This window comes from Henckelia pumila, chromosome 1 (assembly GCF_033568475.1).
Source record: "Henckelia pumila isolate YLH828 chromosome 1, ASM3356847v2, whole genome shotgun sequence".
NCBI lineage: Eukaryota > Viridiplantae > Streptophyta > Magnoliopsida > Lamiales > Gesneriaceae > Henckelia > Henckelia pumila.
Window position 1 is genome coordinate 122,668,291 of NC_133120.1, and position 21,577 is coordinate 122,689,867.

The following is a 21,577-nucleotide window of genomic DNA, read 5'->3' on the forward strand; positions in this document are numbered from 1 at the left end:
GCTTGAGCAATTTTTTCTTCGGCACGAGTCATCAGCAGCTGAATGGTGGCAGTTGTGAATTCCAGGGTAGTAGGAGTAGGCACTGTTTCTTCAGTGTTGTCACCTGTGTTGGCAACACCGGGTGCAACACCAGTAGCTTCAGCAACAGGAGTAGGAGTAGGAGTCTAGGGTAAATCCAATACACGATTTCCCTTTAGAAGACCAGCTGCTAACTTTAACATCTCAGGTTGATCAGTGAGATATTCTGTAATATTGCGGATGAAAGCCTGAGATTCCAATATGCCCATAGATCAAAGAGGGAAATGGGAGCTTTGTAGACTTGAGTCCTCCATCAGCAAATTGGAGCACAGTCTTGAATACCATCTTTCCAAAATTAAAAGGACTCCCAGTCCCAATGGCATATAAAATGACCGCCTGCGGTCTGGTGATAACTGTTGAATTGGATGAAGGAGTCCAATTCCTGACAGCTATCTTATGCAGCACAAAATAAAAGGAGGTGAGCTTAGCTGCAGAAAAATGGTCAGAGAACTTTTTGACCATACCACCAGTGAGAACAGTAATCACTTCGTTGATCTTTGGAGGATTGCCTTCATCAACGTCTGGGGTGGAATAAAAAGAGTTGATCACGGCTGGAGTGAACTCGAACAGCCTACCCCGAAGGTACACCAATCCATACTTTGCAGATTCTGGATCTTCAATGCTTGCAGTCAAGTTGGCATAGAACTTCAGAATAACCCTCTTACAGTAGGGTATCACAGCAACAACAGTAGAATATAGCTGTCGAAGTTTCAAAAAGTCAATTAAATTGTACCTATCATAGGAGCGAACATCTATGTTCCTCTCATCTAGAAGACCTCTATGAATGAAGAGAGGCCAGACAGCAGCAGCATCACCAGAATAAAAAATAAGGGAATGGGCAGCATCCATGTCATAATCCTCATCAACAGTATTGTCTGTGGTGTTGACGAAACCAACAGCAACACTGGTAGCAGCAGCAGAAACATCCTCTTGATCCAGAGGGTCTTCATCAGCATCCATGCTGGAAACATCCTCAGAGTCTTCTTCTTCTCCAATATCTGCACTCTTATCAGAAGAGTCAGCAGCAGAATCGGTAGAGGAGGAAGAGGAGGAAGAATCGTTAGCTTGATGTGCTTTGCCTTGTGCAAACTCCTCCATCATCTCAGCATCAGACTCATCATTAGAGATATGAGCAGAGGGAGGAACAGAAGAGGAAGCCTTTCCTTGCTTGAGGCTTTCCAAAATTTGTGCTAGAGTGGCATCTTCCTCCGAATCAGCATTTGCTTGAGGAGCAGTAGCTGCAGAAGTGTCCTTAGGAGGAACACCATCAGATGGACTCAAATCACTGCTATCAGAAGCAGATTCAACAATCGGAGCGGAGGCAGAGGCAGCAGCAGAACCAGAGGGTTTCTTCCTCGCTACAAATTCGAAGTTGGCATAATCAGAATCGCCACCAGAGCTGTGATCTTCTTCAGCCATGGAGATGCGAGGACCCTTGTAAAACCTTTTAGACTGGGTGAAATTAGGATTTTAACCTGCCTGCCTTTTTGATCGACGTGCCATCGATGTAGGAGGATTAACCCTATTCAAGATGGAGAAATCAAGAGGATTCTCCAAATCAATCGCATTCCCAGGTTCTCCAGGCATGAGAACAGCGAGAGGAACGGGTTCCATGGGAACTGGAACAAACGGCAGAGAAGACACCGTGGATGGAATTTCCGGTGTTGTAACACCAGCAGCAACATCGGGTTCTTTATGACCCATCTCGCTTCGGATGTCTTGTGGATCAAAGCCTGCCATTGAAGATTAAATTGAAAGTGAGAGAAGGGTAGGGTTTGCAGAGAAAAACAATCGGGAATCAAGAATTGTGAGAAGATGATAATGCCCGATAATTATTAAAAATCATATATATAGAACCCTTATCTCAAACGGTAACAAAATCCTAACAAACTCATAATTACCCTGATCCTTGATCTCCCTCCAGTTACAACGGTAACTTTCCAAACGGCCAAAAATTAAAAAAACTAGATTAAAGAGATAAACTCCCATAAATAAGGCAATATTCTGAGATAACTATTTTAGCCCAAATCTTCCAGAATTAACTCAACATCGGCTTAACTCCACTGAAACAAAAATCAATCACAAAAATTCAATTTTTAGTAAATAGGGTAAATCATCAAAATTCGTCTATTTAGAACCTTACCTAAAAACAGAACCCTATTAGCAAAAATGCATATGCATGGCCTATTTTATGCCTAAACAGAGTGTAACATAAAATAAAAATGCAATCACAAGCGAAACAATATGTTGACAAGTGTAGTGTTGCCTCTCGTGTTGCCAACATCATCAACAACACCAAAGTTTTTCAAAAGAATTTGAATTTTGCACACTTGATTACCCTTAACAGACAAAATTTCAGAAGTGGTAGCTTTCACACTAATCAAACGGTCTTCATTGGACTCAACTAGGTAGCTTTTTCCATTTTCTTCCGATTTGACAAAGTTTGTTTTTATGACATTGGTCACCAAACTTCATAAAAGATTTTAACACTGAAAGTGCGAGACCACCTTTCACATGGAACAAGAACATGGAATACACGTACATTCCTCAACTACTCGGTGGTTTGATCAGAGTTCTAAGCCAAAAAGGGTCAGTGTGCCAAAAAGATTTTTGCAGAAAAACTTGGCATCAATTGAATCATTGTAACAGAAATTCAAGCACTACACAAAACAAAATGAGTGCAGAATGCCTAAAATCCTAAAAATGCATGACAAGAAAAACAACAGTGTTGTCGGTAGTGTGGTAACACCGCAGACAACATGAGCAAAGAATTATAATGCACACATGCTGAGAGACCTCCGAAGATTTGAAAATCTCTCATGATCTAATGCTTTAGTAAAGATGTCTGCCAATTGGTTATTGGTTCCAACAAACTCCATTCGAATCATACCTTTTTCTACCAAATCTCGAATAAAGTGATGACGAATGTCAATGTGTTTTGTGCGTGAGTGTTGAACTGGATTCTTTGATATATCAATAGCACTCGAATTATCACAATAAACAATGGGGGGTTCACTCTTAAAACCATAGTCTTCAATCATTTGGTTCATCCAAAGAAGTTGTGAACAACAACTTTCGGCTGCCACATATTCAGATTTAGCAGTCGAAAGTGACACACAATTTTGCTTACGACTATACCATGACACCAAATTATTGCCAAGGTAAAAACACCCACCCGTAGTGCTCTTTCTTTCATTCACATCACCAGACCAGTCAGCATCACTAAAACCTACAAGGTTAGTGTTGGTTTCCCTCGTATACCACAATCTCAAATCCAATGTACCCGAAACATATTTCAAAATTCTCATAACATCTTTTAAATGGGTAACCTTTGGATCAAATTGGTACCTAGCACATAAACACACACTGAACATGATATCAGGACGAATAGCAGTCAAATACAAAAGACTCCCTATCATGCTGCGATACATGGTGTTGTCAACACCAGCCGCAACACTGTCTTTTCCTAATTTTTCACTTGAGCCCATAAGAGTTTTCATGTTCTTAACATTCTCTTTGCAAAACTTTTTTACTAAATTCTTTGCATACTTACTTTGACAAAGAAAAATTCCATCATTTGTTTGCTTAACTTGCAATCCAAGGAAAAAGGTTAACTCTCCTACCATGCTCATTTCAAAAGTAGAAGACATGCATTCAACAAAACTATCAACATGCTTTTGAGACGAAGCACCAAAGATAATGTCATCCACATAGACTTGACAAATAAGAATTTGACCTTTGGCCTTTTGAATAAAAAGGGTTTTGTCAACCTCACCTCGTTTGAAGCCAATTTCAAGTAAATACTCGATCAACCTACCATACCATGCTCGTGGAGCTTGCTTCAAACCATAGAGTGTCTTCTTCAACTTGTAAACATGATCCAAGTGGTGTGGATCCTCAAAGCCTTTGGGTCTTCACATACACTTCCTCATTCAAAATACCATTCAAAAATGCACTCTTTACATCCATTTGGTAAAGTTTTATACCCATATGACATGAAATTGCTAGCAATAGTTGGACAGACTCAATGCGAGCAACAGGAGCGAAGGTCTCATCAAAATCAATCCCCTCAACCTGAGTATACCCTTGAGCAACCAACCTTGCTTTGTTCCTTATGATGTTTCCTGATTCATCGGTTTTATTTTTGAAAATTCATTTTGTACCAATGACATTACCATGATCAGGTGGTGGAACTAAAAACTAAACATCATTTTGAACAAATTGCTCAAGTTCTTCATGCATGACATTTATCGAAAATTCATCATTCAAAGCATCATTGACATTCTTGGGTTCAATATTGGAAACAAAACAGGAATGCATTACCTGTGAGTATACGGAACTCATGCATACTAACCCAACCATCTTTCGATAGTCAAATTTGTCCTTAGCACGGGTTTGCCTTGTTCCATGAAAATTTCCAATAATCTGAGATGAAGGATGATTCTTTTGTATCTTGCTTGGAATGTCCTTTACAGTAATCATCTCAACTTTCTCATTTTCTTGCAAATTTCCTCATGAACAATTTTTGGAGGAACCAGTGTTGTGTTTGGTGTTGCAACATCAGGAACAACACTGTGTTCTTCGGAGGAAATTTCCAGCAAGCTTTCAGTATCATCTTCAGCAGTTTTTCCCTTGAGATCTGCACCATCATCAAAAACAACATTAATAGATTCCATCATTGTTCTGGTTCTAAGGTTATACATCCTATATGCACGACTATTAGTAGAATAACCAAGGAACAAACACTTATCACTCTTGGAATCAAATTTTGCTAGGTGATTTCTATTGTTCAAAACATAACACACACAGCCAAATATATGAAAATAATTAAGATTTGGTCTCTTTCCCATGAGGATTTCATAGGAAGTCATCGAAGATCCACTTCTCAAATAACACGATTGGAAATATGGCATGCTGTGTTCAATGCTTTTGCCCAAAATCTTTTGGAGATATTTTTTGAGCTCATCATCACCCTAGCCATCTCCTGCAACGTTCTATTCTTCCTTTCGGCAATTCCATTCTGTTGAGGAGTTTTTGGGGCAGAGAACTCTTGTGAGATTCCCTTCTTATCACACAAAGAAGAAAACAACGAGTTCTCAAATTCCTTTCCATGAACAGTTCTGATCTTTGCTACAGTCAAAGTATGTAGGTTAGTAATCTTGGTAAACAACTTCTTAAAAACACCAAAAGTGTCTGATTTTTTTCTAAGAAATCTTACCCATGTAAAACGATAAAAATCATCAACACATACCAAAGAATACTTTTTACCTCCATAACTTTCGACTTCCATGGGATCCATCAAATCCATGTGCAAAAGTTCAAGACACCGTGTTATCCCACAGTGTTGTAACACGGGATGCGCAACACGGGTTTGCTTACCTTTTTGCCATGCACCACAAACATATGGAACACCAGTCTTTAGATTTTGAAGACCTCTGACAGCTTCATACTTACTCAGATTCTTTAAGGTCTTGAAATTCACATGTCCAAGTTTTTGGTACCATAGACTAAAATTATCAACCTTTGAGTGTCTACATGCCAATTCTTCACCGAGTTGGTAGCAGTTATCAACTGATCTTGTACCTGTGATAAAACAACGATTAGCATTATCAAAAACTTCACAAGTATTCTTATCAAACTTCACATGCAAGTCATCATCACACAGTTGACTAATTGAAATTAAATTTGCATTAAGTCCTTCAACGTGTAAGACGTTATGAAGCTTTGGAAACCCTTCCACATTGAGTGTTCCTTTGCCAACAATTCTTCCCTTTGCACCACCTCCGTAGGTCACTATACCACCATTTTGTTCAAGGTAGTCCGTGAGGTGATCTTTCAAACCTGTCATGTGCCGAGAGCTTCCACTATCAAAATACCAATTACCTGCAGTGTTAGCTTTCAAGGAAGTATAAATAACAAAACATCTAACATCAGGCTTTTGTATCCAAACTTTCTTCACAGTGGGCCTCTTTCTGCCAGTGTTGCTCTTGGTGTTGCACAACACGGAGGGTAACACTTGCTTAGATTCCCAACAAACATAGTCATTTTTAAGCTTACGACAAAAATGCCTGATATAACCAGATTTGAGACAATAGTGACATACAAAAGGACGCTTCCATTGTTTTGGCTTAGGAACAGAAATATCCTTTTCAACAATGAGTTTCTTACCTTTCGAAGCAGTTGAAGGATGGTTCAAGGAATCATTACCTTCCTTCACAAACACTGGTGTTTTGGAACATTCACCAGTTTCAAAAACACTTTCTTTAAAACCAAGTCCAAACTTATCATTCTTACCCATAGTCAAAATGGAATCAAGTTTGCTCGAACTGAAATTAAATTTATCAAGTGTAGTTTTGCTCTTTCAAGTTAAAAACCCTAATTCCAGATCTTTCTTACTCATGAGAATTTCCAGTCTAGCCACAACAGCTTTCAATTCGGTATTCTCTTTTGTAAGAGTTGTGTTCAACTGATTCCTCTTGTTCCAATCACTGTATAACTCTTCATAGAGTTTTTAAATACCTTCCAGAGTATAAGGATCAGTTACCTGTTCTTCATGATTGCTGGAATTGTCAAGGTTAGAAGCAACAAAACAAACAGATTTTTGAACAGTGTTGCGTCCAGGTGTTGCAACACCGGAGCCAACATCGAGAGGAATAATCTGAAAATTTTTCTTACTCTCCAGTAAAGCAGTAAAAGATATGAGATCTGCCTGTTCAACCTTTTCTTGTTCTTCTTCAGAATCATCATCACTCAGAGAAACATTCATACCTTTCCGAAGGTGATTTGCGCATTCATAAGCATAGTGGCCATATCCCTTACATTCCCTGCATTGAACATTATCAAAATTTTTGCTTGAGGACTGATTCTTACCTTCATACCTTTGACGAGGTCCTCGAGTAGCAGCAGGTTTTTGAGGTTTCTCTGACGTAGGCAGTCTAGAAAGCTTTGAGGGTTGTGCACTTTTCACATCCTTATTTTCTTTCATTACCTTGAGATAATCAGTAAATTTCTTCGAGATCAAGGCAATAGAATTTTCCTCAAGGTTTTTAGGGTTTCTCTGACTGATTCTTTACTTCCTGTTGAACTTCAGCAAAATCATTGTAACCATCATTAGATACTTGAAAAGCAATAGACTTACCTTTCGAGTCATCTTCGGCTTCCAACTCCATCTCATAGGTGCGAAGAGAACTAATTAACTCATCCAAACCCATTATAGATGTATCTTTTGATTCATCTATAGCACAAACCTTGGTGTGAAATCTTTTGGGAAAAGAACGAAGCACTTTCGATACAAGTCTCTCGTTCGAAATAGGATCACCAAGAATAGATGCTTCATTCGCAAGGCTCTTCAACCTTTCATTGTATTCCATGATGGTCTCTGATTCCTCCATTCTCATTTTCTCAAATTTTGAAGTTATGAGACGCATCCTTGTCTTCTTGACACTAGCCGAGCCTTTACAGTGGGTTTGTAGTTTCTCTCAAGCATCCCTAGCACAAGTACAAGTACCAATTCGATTAAACATGTTCATATCAACAGAAGTGAACATAGCATTAAGAGCTTTAGCATTATAAATAGCCGTTGTATTCTCATCGGCTGTCCATTATGATCTTGGCTTTGGTCCTGGTACATCATCATCTCTCATGGGTGGTGTCCAACCGTCAAAACACGCTGCCAAGCCCTGGACTCAATGGATTGAATATACATGCTCATCTTCAATTTCCAAGGGCCGTAGTGTGTCCCATCCAAAATAGGTGGACGAATTGCACTTGTGTACGGAGTGTCCATAACTAACCTGTAACACAAACCAAGAACTCACTTAGTAAAGTCAAGTGGTGGCTCTGATGCCACGTGAAAGAAACGGTGTACGTGGTTGTTATGTAAAATAAAGTAGTGTTGTAGTTTGTGTTGTAACACCACAGACAACACAGTGCAACGAAAATTTAAAGCGTAAATAAAAACACAAGTAAATATTTTTACACGAGTATAAAACTCGTGCGGGTGCCTTAGGGCTAAATATCACTAGTAAACGTAAGAATAGTCTTACAAAGTAATCCTAGTGATTTTACGAAAAGTCATTAAATCCTAAATTTCTCAACGAGTTGAGAAATCAAACTTGCATCTTAAAATACAATAAGAGTATAAAAGAAATTGGATGCAACTCCCGTAGCCTAAATTGAAGAGACAGAAAATATCTTCAACAACACAGTTCCCACAGTGTTGTCTCTGATGTCTTCAACACGAACGGCGACACGGGGACATGCAACAACGATGGTTGCAAACCTTGCTTCAGAGTTCTTCAAATTCTTCAACAGAATTCTTCAGAGTATGCGCAGTGTATTATCGTCTGAAGCCCTCTCTTTTCTTGTGCGTGGAAATCTCTTTTTATAGATAAGCATCCAAATCTTGAAGATTGTCTTAGATAGAATCCTATATAAATAAAGAAACTAGTTTTAGTAGGAAATAAACTATATCAAATCTTGTAAATCAAATCTTGATAATATCGAATTATATTATGTCAAATAATCACCTTATCAAGATCTAATTTAAACTTTGGCAAATATATCATTAACATATTCAAAAATATACACTCAATATTTACCAAATATCCTATCTTGTCTAGAAAGAAAAATTTTATAATTTTCAATTAATTAGGGCCGACATATTCAAGGAATAAAATTCCTTTCAGTTGCTTTCGACTTGCGATGAATTTTGATTTTAAATTTCTTGACTAGTTAATCTGCTCCCCCTCTACTACCCAATTCCAAAGGATTTACAAGTCTAATAAGAGAAGAATTTTCCACAGAAATTGGGGAATCTTGTGTAATAGAATCAAAGTGATGCCAACCCAAGGGATTCTTTGAGTGACACCGACATCTCCTTTAATGGATTGGAGTGTGGGAAGGTCATATTCTAACTAGAAAAACACGTGCTTAGGTACTTGATCTGTCGACACTTGGAGGAGTTTAAACTCACGATTCTTCTCTTACAGTTCGAGTGGGAATTGTCAGTGTTCATTTGAACAGGTTAATGGAAGAGATCATGTTCCCGGACTTGGAGTCATCGAAGTGATAAATTTTAGCATTTTAAATCAACTTTATATTAAGTTAAACAATTTCAATAGTAATTACGATAAATTTCAAATACACATGAATGAATTTCAAATGTACACATGAATGAATTGACATCTACATCAATGCATTTGGGGAATATCCCCTTCATATGTATGAGATATGGCTCCAAAAAATCTGTAAATTAAAATCCACAAATTTACTTTCTATATATAGACCTGTCTAGCTGAGGCATTTTCCATATCAAACATAGCTAAGATTTCAATCGGGGCGGCGTTTTCATGAACATGTTTGTAATTTTGTCAAATTATATTGCATTCGTTGGGCTATACTGCATGTCACGGAATTTAGTATTGGTTTTAATTAATTAGGCCGGCAAATAATGGCATTAGACGCATCTTTTGTATATGATTTAAGTGTGAATGAACTCTCATAAAAATATGTATTTTTTTAAAAAACTATCAAAATATGTATATCGAGACCGAGAGTTATATGGTGCAGGCGACTAATGTATTAGAGGTAGTATTATAGTTATATTATATATCGATTATGACATAATTTATAGTTATTTCTTTATGTTTTGTAAGAAAAGATGGTTCCAGGCTGTTCTTTATTATTATTATTATACATTAAATACAATTAAAAATATAAGCTTCGGAAAATTTCTACTTAATTGAATAATTTTTTAACAAATATACTAAAAATTTGAAGACTGCGATTCATTTGCGTGTTATTTTTTTCATGGAGAAAAGTTCCAAACGTTTGACAAAATAATAATCATTGGCATTATCGTCTCTGATGCAATAAAAATAGCTCTATTGTCGCAACAATCAACCAAAAACAAAGTGAGATTTTTCGGCAGAAACTCGGGAACAAACTTTCGAAAGGCGATTTGATCGACAGCGGATGGCTTCGTTTTCGGTGGAAGAATTTGTGGGGAATGGATCGCTCAAGCAAGTGTTACCGAAGCTGTTGGAAGAAGGGTGGGATGATGTGCCAACTTTGAAGGTCATGAATTCTGAAGACATGGATCATATTGGCATGACTCGACAACATAAGGTTGGTTCTCTTATGGATTGAGTCGTCCTCGAATTATTCGAGCTCAAACAATATTTACCAAAAAGAAACTTTATCATTTCTAAGTTCGGCAAACATGTTATTTTCGAGCTTCAAATTAATTAACAACTGACTATTTGATCAAACAAACTTCGGTCGGACTCATGAAGTAGTAGCATCGCTTGAGGTTGAACACGATGCCTGGCAGATTTTCCGTTGGAGGCCTTTAATTTGTAACATCTCTGATCATGATGTTGCAGGTTATACTAACGACTTACGATCTTTAATTATGTCAAGATTTGTGATGTCGAGGTATAGCTGAAAAGCGCTTGCTAAAAGCAATCTCAAACACTGCTTTAGGCAATAATACCTTGATTGTCCCAATTTCTTTATCTGAAAAATAAGTGATTTTTATGATGTATAGTAATCTCTCAACTATTTATCTTTTCCAAGGATGCTCTAGAGATCAGATCCTACCTCCACGATCGTGCGCTGATGCAGTATGGGGACAACCTCGAAGCCTCGGGGAAAGGTCTGCCCGAACTTCTTGGCATGAGCAGCGCAGATCTTTCGTCTCAGTTCGGAATGAAACGAGGCCATATTGCTCGTTTCATGGACCGAACTGTAGCCTGCGGCGCCAACCCTCTACCTGCACCGTATTCCCTTCCGGCAAGAAACAGAAGCACATTGTCATCCGGAAATAACATCGCTCAAAAAACCGAGTCCTCTTCTGCTAACTCCAAGAAACTTCAGGGTGTTTCGAAATTCTCCAGTAAAGAAATTTCCGTAGAACAATCATTGGCAAGTTTCCAGATAAAAGATGGACATGTTTTCAAGGGAGTTGTAGCGGCAATGCCTGCTGAATCTAGAGGTTGTGGCTGCATTCAACCTCCCCCGGTAGTCGAAAACGTGGCATCCTATGCAACTATTGAGAATATTTCCGTTCAGAAGCTGACTCCCGAATACAAGATTGGGATGGAGCATTTGATCAAATCGAAGACTCCCCCCATGAAGGCATCGGAACTGTGGCGTGATAGACCGGCTATACTTGTATGCGTTCGTCGCCCTGGGTATGATAAAATTCAGGGGTTGATGAGGATATGTTGTTGACAGATTGCAAACAAGATATTAGACGTAATTAGGCAGTGCCATCTTAAGGAAGTCGAATTAAAATTTTTTGGTTACTTCATATGCGCTCAAACTTCTTGCAATATCTAATATGGAACTATATCTTAGGATTATGCGACAAGTAAGATAATTCGCTAACATGAAAATGCGTTATTATTACTCTGTTCTTCAGGTGCATCATGTGCAGAGCTGAAGCACATCAACTATATTCAAAGAAACCGATATTCGATGCTCTAGGAGTCCAACTATTTGCAGTTCTTCATGAGCACATAGAATCAGAAGTACGTTTTCCCGAGTTTTATACGGTAATCTCTATCTAATCCTTAGTGCTACTCAATGACACAATAAATGCCTTTCAGGTCAAAAACTTCTGGCCACGATACTGGGGCGGAGCGGTGTTATTTGACAGGGGACAAGAGTTTTTCAAGTCCCTTGGTGGGGGGAAGCTGCTGAAAGACAAGTTCATATCCGGCTTTCTACTTAATCCACGAGCTATCGCAAACTACAAGCGAGCCAAGGCTATTGGGGTGGAACAGAATTTCAAAGGCGAAGGCGAGATTAAAGGCGGGCTCTTCATAGTTGGCAAAGGGAAGAGTGGGATTGCTTACCAGTTCATTGAAAGAAACTTTGGCGACTGGGCTCCGCTTTCTGAAGTCGTAGAAATCTGTACTCGAATCCAGGTACTTGTCTTTAAGCAATGGCTTGACATGACTTATGTTCGAGGCAAGGATTCAATGTAATGAAACTGTATTGATTTCTTTGCAGAATCAACAGAATAGCCAGCCAGAGCCGATGAACTCTTTCAAACAAGAAGAATAACGTGTCGCCATGGATGAGCGAAGCTATTTTAATTTGCATGAATATTTTGTGTGTTGTGCTAATTTCTTCTCCAAGATGAAAATTTTCCCTGTACCACTATGATTCTGATTCGTCTGTTGTGCTATTTTTAGATCATCCTAGGCCGAAAAATTGAGTATAAAATATAGAATTTATGAAACTTGATGCTTTATTGATATCAACAATCAGTATATATAGATACAAAGTTGTTCGCATGAAAGAATAAGCATATACACAAGATAAATTCCTAACTTATGTTGCAATGTACATGGAAATTACTTGAGAGATAAGTTAATAAGATAATATGAGATCAATACAAATATTGTGAATATCTACAAGAATATTTGCTACTAGACCCCTTCAAGATGGTCGTTCACGAAAAACACCAATCTTGAATGTTAATTCACAAAGCCTAGCAGAGGACAATGGCTTGGTGAGTGCATCCGCAAGCTGATCTTGAGAAGAGACATGGGAGATCCGCAATTGCGATCTGTGAACCAACTCCCAAACAAAGTGATAGTCCAGTGCAATGTGTTTCATACGAGAGTGAAAAGCTGGATTAGTTCAGAGATACGTGGCCCCAATAGTATCACTATACAGCACATGCACAAAAGAGAGAGAGAAAGAGAGAGAGAGAGAGAGAGATGTCGAGCTCATGAAGTAGAGAGCATATCCACGTGAGTTCAGCCACACCATAGGCAATGATGTGATATTCGGCTTCTGTGGAGGATTGAGCAATAGACCGTTGTTTCTTAGAACCCCATGAGATCGGATTGGAGCCCAAGAAAATGACAAAGGCAGTACTGGAACAAAATTCATCAGGATTGCTAGCACAGTCAGCGTCAGTGAAGCGTATAATTAGGAGAAAGCAATATCCCTCCAGATATGAAGACTATAATCGAGAGTTCCATTGAGATAGCGAAGTAATTAGCACCCCAATGATGCTCAAAAGGAGAGTGCATAAATTGGGATAGGCGATTGCCAATGAATGTCACATCAAGGCGTGTAAGAAAAAGGTACTGAAGACTGCCAACAACCTGTTTGTAACGAGATGCATTGGTAGAGAGAGCACCATCGTGAAGAGATAAGGTGGTGCTCGTAGCCATCGATGTTTGGACAGGCTTAGCATTAAGCATATTGAAGTGAGTAAGGAGATAAACAACATACTTTCGCTGAGAGAGAACGAGACCCTCGGCTTTAGGGATGACCTCAACGCTCAAGAAATATGATAACGAGCCCAAGTCTTTGAGAAAGAACCGGTCTGTCAGTTTGGCGATGACCTCATAAACAAGGGACACAGAACTACCTGTAAAAATCAAATCATCAACATATACCAAGAAATAAAATGTGTCAGACTGACGCGAAGAATAATAGTGAGGCGTCAGAGAGGGAATTGGAGAAGCCAAGACTCACAGAAAAGTGCGCAGTACATGATACTAGGTACGGGGCGCCTGTTTAAGACCGTAGATGGCATTCCTGTGTTTGAAAAACATGTGTAGGGAAGTGATGTCACAAAACCCCGGGGTTGATCCATAAATACCTCCACATCCAAAGAGCCCTGAAGAAAGCATTGTTTACATCAAGTTGTCTCAAAGACCAACCCCGATGTACTGCAAGACTCAAGATAAGACTAACAATGGTAGACTTGACCAAAGGGCTAAAAGTGTCACTGTAGTTAATGCTAGGGCACTGGTGGAATATTTTAGCAACAAGATGGACTTTAAATCGATCCACTGACCCATTAGGATTATGTTTGATGTAAGAAATCCATTTGCAGCCAACAAGATTCTAACTAGGATGAGAGGGAACAAAATCCCAGGTACCATTTCAGAGCAGTGCGTCAAATTCAAGAGACATAGCAGACCACCATCGAGGATCCTTGAGGGCAAGAGCGACACAACTGGGTTCAAGGTCAAATGATCCAGTAGTAGTTACAAGGGAGAACTTGGGGTTGGGTTTTCGAATATTATGCTTGGAGCGGTTGATAATTTGGTGGGTGGCGGGGGGCGTTGGTGGACGAGAATGAGGAATAAGTGGTGGTGGTTCAACGGGAGGGCTAGGCTGTGATGGCGGTGAGCGATCTATGCGAGGAGTGATAGGTGTGTTTTAATTGCTTATTTTAATGTCATTTCACTGTTGTTTGCATACATTTATATGTTTTAATTAAGTTCTTGTTCATATTTCATGCATTACATAACATGCTCTTGGGTTCTTTGTGTAGAAAATGACATTTTGTGGAAAAAAGTTGCTCAAAACCATGCTCGCTCGATCTGCTATTTTGTACCGATCGAGCGAGAGAGAAAGTGAATGCGAGGCAGGGATGTTTCCGCTCGAGCTGCAGGTTTCAACCGATCGAGCGGGAGAAAGGAAAAATGCGGATCAGAGGATGTCTCACTCGAGCAGTGATTTCTACCGATCGATCGAGACGTAATTTTTGGGAAATTTTATCTGAAAAGGAAATTTGTCTTTGGAGGATTCTAGTCTTTATTTAAGAGATTTATCTCGAATTTTAGGTATCTTTTATCTTCTTTTGGACGGCTGAATCGTGAAAAAAACGAACTCTTGGCGGCTAGTTTTTTCTTCTTATTTATTAGATTTATTCTTTTCTTTTGAATTTTCTCTAAAGATTTCATGAAATATTTGTGGCTAAGTTCTAGTACTTGGTAGAGGAAGACAAAACCCTTTGAAGTTTATTTTATTCGTGAGATTTTAATTTTTATTGTTTAATTTATATTTGAATATCGAAAGTTGTTTGGGATTTATTTTATGCTTGTATGTGAGATTATTGTCTTGATCACCGTATGATTTTATCATACAATCTATAGCTAAACTAGATATCAAATCCGTAATTGTTTGATCCATCTAATTTGTGAAACAATTATGATTAATAATTTTCTCTTGTGAACTTGTTAATTCGTAGGAATAATAATTGACTAGATTAAATACAACCGCTTGTATTTGTATTGTTAAGCTTCATCAATTTCACTAGTTTGGATGCTGCCTTAGATTTAAATCTTGATCGCTTGTATCTTGATTGATTTATTGGTAAGGTTATTTTAGAACTCTTGTGTCTAATTAACTAAAATTAAGGTGAGATAAAAATTAAATTTCCAAGGATGAATATTCAATTGAGAATTAATTATTTTTAGAGAATCGATGATCGAGTGAATAACTTCAAGGGTGTAGTCGATCGATACCAAGACTTGTTTTTAATTGAATTCTTCGTTATAATTTTAATCTTGCATGCTACTTAATAAAATTTAGTTTAATCTGTTTTTTAATTATTAGTAGTTAAATTGAAAATCCAAAACCCCCTTTTATTTATTTTCAGTAATTTTAAGAACACAATTAAATTTACTTTCCTCGTGAGAACGATCCCTACTCTCACTATCACATTTTATTTATATGAGTTGATTCGGGTAATTTGGGCGCGATAAGACTAAGGGTTACCAAATTTTGGAGCCGTTGCCGAGGACGGTGTTTAATTTATTTGTGTTCTGGTTATTTGTTTCTGTGTACTAATTTTTTCCTTTCTTTTCTTCTAGTACTTCTCTGGTCGTTCATGTTTTCAGGTGAATATTCAGAAAAAGAATTTTCCTACGATCCTGAGATAGACAGAACTTTTCACCGACGGCAAAGAGAAGCTCGAAGGAGATTAGAAGAAAACGAACGTCAAGCTGAAAATTTTAGAGAAGAGATGGCTGCAAACGCGAATCTAAGCCTGAGACAACTTGGCACTCCTGATTTAAATCAGCAGCCCTTATGCATTACCTTTCCTACTTTAAAAGCTAATGCTACTTTTGAGTTAAAATCTGGGCTAATACACTTATTGCCTTCCTTTCATGGTCTTGCAGGTGAGGATCCCCATAAGCATTTAATGAAGTTCCACATAGTATGTACAAGAATGAAACCACACGGAGTAACGGAGGAGCAGATTCAATTGAGAGCCTTTCCCTTTTCTTTGAAGAATGCTGCAAAGGATTGGCTGTACTATCTACCTCCGGATCTATCACAACCTCAACAGAGATAAAGAGAATATTTCTGGAGAAGTATTTCCCAGCTTCGAGAGAGGTGAATATTAGAAAAGAGATTTACGACATCAAGCAAAATATGGGGGAGTCACTTCATGAGTATTGGGAGCGGTTCAAAAAGCTTTGTACTAGTTGTCTGCAACATCAGATAAATGAAAACCTATTGATTCAAAATTGCTATGAAGGTTTGTTGCCTCATGACAGGAGCTTGGTGGACGCGGTCAGTGGTGGAGTTTTTGTGGACAAAACTCCAAGGGATGCTAGGAACTTAATCGAGAACATGGATGTCAATTCTCAGCAATTTGGCACCAACAGAAGTGATCCTGCACCCAGAAGAAATAATGAGGTAAATGTTTCCTCTCTTGAGAAAAAATTGATTGAAATGATGTCTCTTGTGCGTCAAATGGCTGTAGGGAATGGGCAAACTGCAAAAGCATGTGAAATCTATGCTGCAATGGGACATGCAACTGACATGTGTCCCACAGTTCAAGAGGAATCGGTCGAACAAGTAAACGCAACTGGAGTATTTCCTGGACCACCACAGAGGAAGTATGATCCTTATTCCAACACGTACAATCCAGGTTGGAAGGATCATCCTAATCTTAGATACGGAAACCCTCCGATGAATCAACCTAAACCTCATGCACAATTGAATAATCAAGCTTACAGACCACCGTATCTTCCGCAACAACAGCGCCCTCAAATTCCAGCACTTGGTGAGTTTCTAAAAAATATAGTTAAGAATATTTCAACTAATACTTTGAATTTTCAACAGGAAACTCGAGCAAGTATCCAAAACTTGAACACCCAAGTGGGACAGCTCGCAATTGCGATCAACAAGTTGGAAGCACAACATTCCAACATTCTACCATCTCAAACAGTCCCTAACCCAAAGGAGAATTCCAATACAATCACTCTAAGGAATGGGAAAGAGTTTAAGGTTAAGGAAAAGGTAGTTGATGTTTCGTCAAAGAAGGAACAGAAGGAAGAGATAGAGATGGATGACAAAGAATCAACTCAGGGAGACACGCAAAAAGGTAAGTTTCCTCCTCTCTCTGAGTATAAACCTGTAGCCCATTTTCCCTTAGCATTGAAGGAATATAGAAAAGATGAAGGGATCAAGGAGCTTTATGACACTTTTCTTAGCTGTGAGGTAAACATCCCATTTCTAGATGCTATTAAGAAGGTACCTCTATATGCTAAGTTTTTGAAGGAATTGTGCACTGCAAAAAAGAAACAAACATTGAAAGGATGTCAAAAATTTGAGTTGGGAGAGAATGTGTCTGTTGTGATACAAATAAAATTACCTGCAAAATTCAAGGATCCAGGTATATTTTCTATTCCATGTACGATAGGAAATATTAGACTTGAAAAGTCCATGTTAGACCTAGGAGCATCAATCAATGTCATGTCATATTCTATTTATGCATCCTTGAAACTTGGCCCTTTGAATAAAACTGGAATCGTCATACAGTTGGCTGATAGGTCTAATGCATATCCTAGAGGAGTCGTTGAAGATGTGTTAGTGCAAGTTAATAATTTGGTTTTTCATGCGGACTTTTTTGTACTTGACATGGAAAATCGTGATCATAATAATCCTATTCTGTTAGGTAGACCATTTTTGAAAACATCAATGACTAAAATTGATGTTCACAACGGCACACTTACTATAGAATTTGATGGTGAGTTGTTAAATTTAATATCTATGATGCCATGAAATTTTCTAATGGTGACGACTATTGTTGTGAAAATTCCTCGCAAGCGTACGAGTGTCAAGTTTTAATATAGTGATTAAATCAGATATCGACCCCACAGGGAGTAATTTGAAAATAATCAGTACTTATAATTAAAATAGTCTAAACTTTATCTAGAAAATCAATATTTGATAATTTTGCTGAAAATAAATAATCAATGAGTTTTGATAAGCATGCACACAACTTTTAGAAAAATATCAATCAGAGAAAAATAGTCTAGAGGTATAGATTTCACCTGGTTTCAACAACAATCAATCCTAATTCATTAATCTTCATGAATTCCAATAAATTAATAGCTAAGAACACTTACGTGTATTATTTCCCTCTCTCGAGCAACAAATAATTTTTATCAACTACAATTAAATTCCAATATCCCTATTAAGAATTTATCGCAGTGATCTATTACAAAACAATGTTCTTTTTAAAAGCTCTGTTAAAATTATACACTCTCCTGAGCTATATAAATAATTAACAGTGTAGTTTTTAATGTCCTATTCAAAAACCCCTCTCCCGAGCAATGATTTCAAATAAGTATAACAAATCAATTATTGATCAGATAATTGAAAAGACAATAAATTTTAGAAAAACAATTAATCTAGAAGAAACTCAATTCAATAAAATAAAAATTCATGCAAGCGTCTACACCAGGTTCCATCCGACCTCTAGACTCTAAAAATTTAGTTCATAATAAAATTCTGAATAAAACAAAACATATTCAAAAATCCAAACATATTCAGAATAAAATAAATAAAAGATAAAAAAAAAACAAATCCGTCGTCGATGCCGTGTCCGGTCTATCGAACTCCGTCTTCGTTCTTCAAGTAAGCTTCAGAAATCTTCTCCAGAAATCTTCCAAAAGTTCACGATCCAAACCTTTCTCTGATATGTGTAATAGTTGTGGCGGCTCTCTCCTATCTGACGCTCAAAATTCCTTTTATATGTTGACACAAAAGCCTACTCAAAAGCCCATAAAAAAAATAATTGCCCGAAATAATATAACTTTCCAATCCAGCAACGGGGCGGGCACTCCAGTGAAAGCGCGTGCGCGCCTTGAATTCGCAATTCCAATTCTCAAGTCTTCCGAAACATTGCGCGATTGCTCTTCTTTAGCGCCAAAGAGAAGCGCTAACAAGAATTCTTTGGCCCAATAAGACAAAATTCCATCTCTGTTCTCTCTTTTCTTCTCTGATGGTTTCTTTCCTTTTACTTCTTTTCTCTTTACTTTATTTTCTTCTCTTCTTTTTCCTCTCTTTTCCAAATAAAATCAATAATTTCCTACGACCACAAAAACAACAAAACACCGCATAAATCTGCTCGAAACAAATATTTAATCATTAAAATCAAATAAAAATTAAGTGTATAAAATACACTTATCAAATACCCCCAAACTTAGACTTTTGCTAGTTCCGAGCAAAACTATTCAAAATCAATAAATTCCAAATACTACTACTACCCAACAACCAACAAGAATAGTCAAGAAATATTATGGAGCAATGGCCTCATCAATGATTTCAAAAAAAAAAAAAATCAAATCCAATCATATCACACCCAACTAACACTTGAAAGTTTTCAGCCATAACAAAATAACCTCATAAACTCACAATCTCTGCAACTCACGTTCAAAACACCCTTATCCAAGTTCAATTCACACATTCATAGATCATGAGAACTTTTCAAGGTAGCATATGATCAAATATAGGATATTTATCAAAAACACTCACAATTAGGTAAATTCAAAGAATAATAGTGTGTGCGTGTTTCGATCAAAATTCATAATCATTAAAAGCATCAATCAACAGTCCATAGGCTAAATTCTCGCAACTCTTCTCCACTAATATATTGGGCAACTGAGACTCGGTCAATAAGACTTAATCAGCTTATAACGAAAGGTTTGGCTCATGGCTACAAATAAAGGATAAGAATTCAAAATAAGGAGTAATTCATATTTATGCTTAACTCTAATTTCAACTCCTTTTTCATTCACAATTTATCACTATCACTTCATTGATTTTTCAACTTCTTCTTCAACTTTTCTTGCAACTTTTCTAACTCTCTTTTACAACTTTTCCAACCACATTATTTTTTCTTCTACTACCTCTTTTCATCTTTTCAATTCATCCACCACACCATTCCATTTTTCACAAATAAAATTAGGAGCATATACCTTTTTAGCATTCAAATTATTCCCTTAAAGGTAGGAATTAGTGTTTAGGCTATTTAGGTAGTCAATGTAGGACCATGAAAAAATGCCGAATGGGGTTTAATCACACGTTTACACGCATGCCATTCGATTTTCAATAAAGCTCAAAAAAGGTACTAGGGATAACATAAATAATTAGATAGCTTGAAAGGCTCAAACGAATTCAGAAAAATCGCCTAAATCATTTCTAATCCCAGTTATGCCCGTATTTTGCCTCGAAGAGTGTTTGAACTAGTTCTAGACAAGTCTCAATCTACAATTAAATCATACAAATCTCAATCAGTGCAGAATAAATAATCATCAGCAATAAACGATGATTTTCAACAAGAACTTCAGAATTTTGTACCTCAATGTACTCATATACATGTAGGCTCAAATAGGCAACTAAGGATAAATAAAATTAATGAAAATTAGGCTCAAAAATTTCATACAATGCCTCAATCATCTCTATGTATGGATGTCTCAAAAATCAGATTCAAGTATTAATCACAGAGTATATAGAAAATTGTTCATTCACTTGGTTCCATTTTCTCAAAAATATTTTTCAGATAGATAGACAATCATGAATTTCAGTCTTCTTTTAAATTCAACAAACTCAACTAACACAACTAAACTCAACAAAAATTTTATCTATAAAGCACACAATAAAACTCTCAACTAATCAACCAACCAACTAATTCAAACAAAATTATTCATCCCCAAAACATAATATAATCATTGTCCCTAATGATTTAAAAACTATAAAATGAATACGGGAAGCGTATCTTTTGACACCGAACATCAGGACTTGGCGTCATAAATGTCATAGCCATGAGAAAAAAATTCCAGCATGTATAAACAATCATCACAATTTATGAAAAATATTTTCGCAATCACAATTGCAACTGCAACATAGAACAGATGGTGATCATCCTATGAACATCCAATTGAACATGGCAATTTTGCAGCTTGAAGTTGCTGTCATTAAGTGTGTGATGGATGTTGCTCGGCTCGGGGTTCACTTCAAGAACACGATAGCGCTAATGGTGATGCACGTTTGCACAGATGATTGCGCAGTTGGGGAGATGCAGATGGTGAAGCGCAGATGATGGATGGGGACGCGCGATTGCGCTGGGGTGAGGGCAGATGGAGGGCTGGTTAGCGCAAGGTAGTAACAGAAGGGGATGCGCGTTTGCGCATAAACAAGCGCAAATGAGATGGCTGGATACGCGATAGCACAATAAGAAGCACAGATGGGAAGAAGGAAAGCGCGATTGCGCTTGGTGGGGGCGCAGATGGCGAGGTTGTTAGCGCTTGGATTGCGCGGATAACATGCGCGTTTGCGCTAGTAGCTGCGCTGATGGAGAGCCTAGTTTGCGCGAGGAGATAAGCATGTGAGCTGTGCGATTGCGCTAAGCCTAGCGCGGTTGGGAATCCTTTGTTTG

At 37.7% G+C, this 21,577-nt stretch overlaps 1 protein-coding gene across 1 annotated transcript; it reads left to right on the forward strand.

Moving 5' to 3' along the window:
* Nucleotides 1-9,900: 9,900 nt before the first annotated feature.
* On the forward strand, nt 9,901-12,307 carry LOC140876052 (uncharacterized). The gene is made up of 5 exons (XM_073279909.1): nt 9,901-10,206; nt 10,657-11,273; nt 11,504-11,612; nt 11,691-12,011; nt 12,097-12,307. Exons 1-5 carry the CDS (start codon nt 10,054-10,056, stop codon nt 12,148-12,150), a joined length of 1,254 nt encoding a protein of 417 aa, XP_073136010.1. The 5' UTR covers nt 9,901-10,053; the 3' UTR covers nt 12,151-12,307.
* Nucleotides 12,308-21,577: the final 9,270 nt, after the last annotated feature.

What these genes read in the sequence shown, in the direction of transcription:
- LOC140876052 (XM_073279909.1), top strand. Translation starts at nt 10,054, where the DNA reads ATGGCTTCGTTTTCGGTGGAAGAATTTGTGGGGAATGGATCGCTCAAG. An exon ending in GCATGACTCGACAACATAAG is followed by an intron (nt 10,207 to 10,656) that starts GTTGGTTCTCTT and finishes ATCTTTTCCAAG; the next exon opens with GATGCTCTAGAGATCAGATC. An exon ending in GTATGCGTTCGTCGCCCTGG is followed by an intron (nt 11,274 to 11,503) that starts GTATGATAAAAT and finishes TCTGTTCTTCAG; the next exon opens with GTGCATCATGTGCAGAGCTG.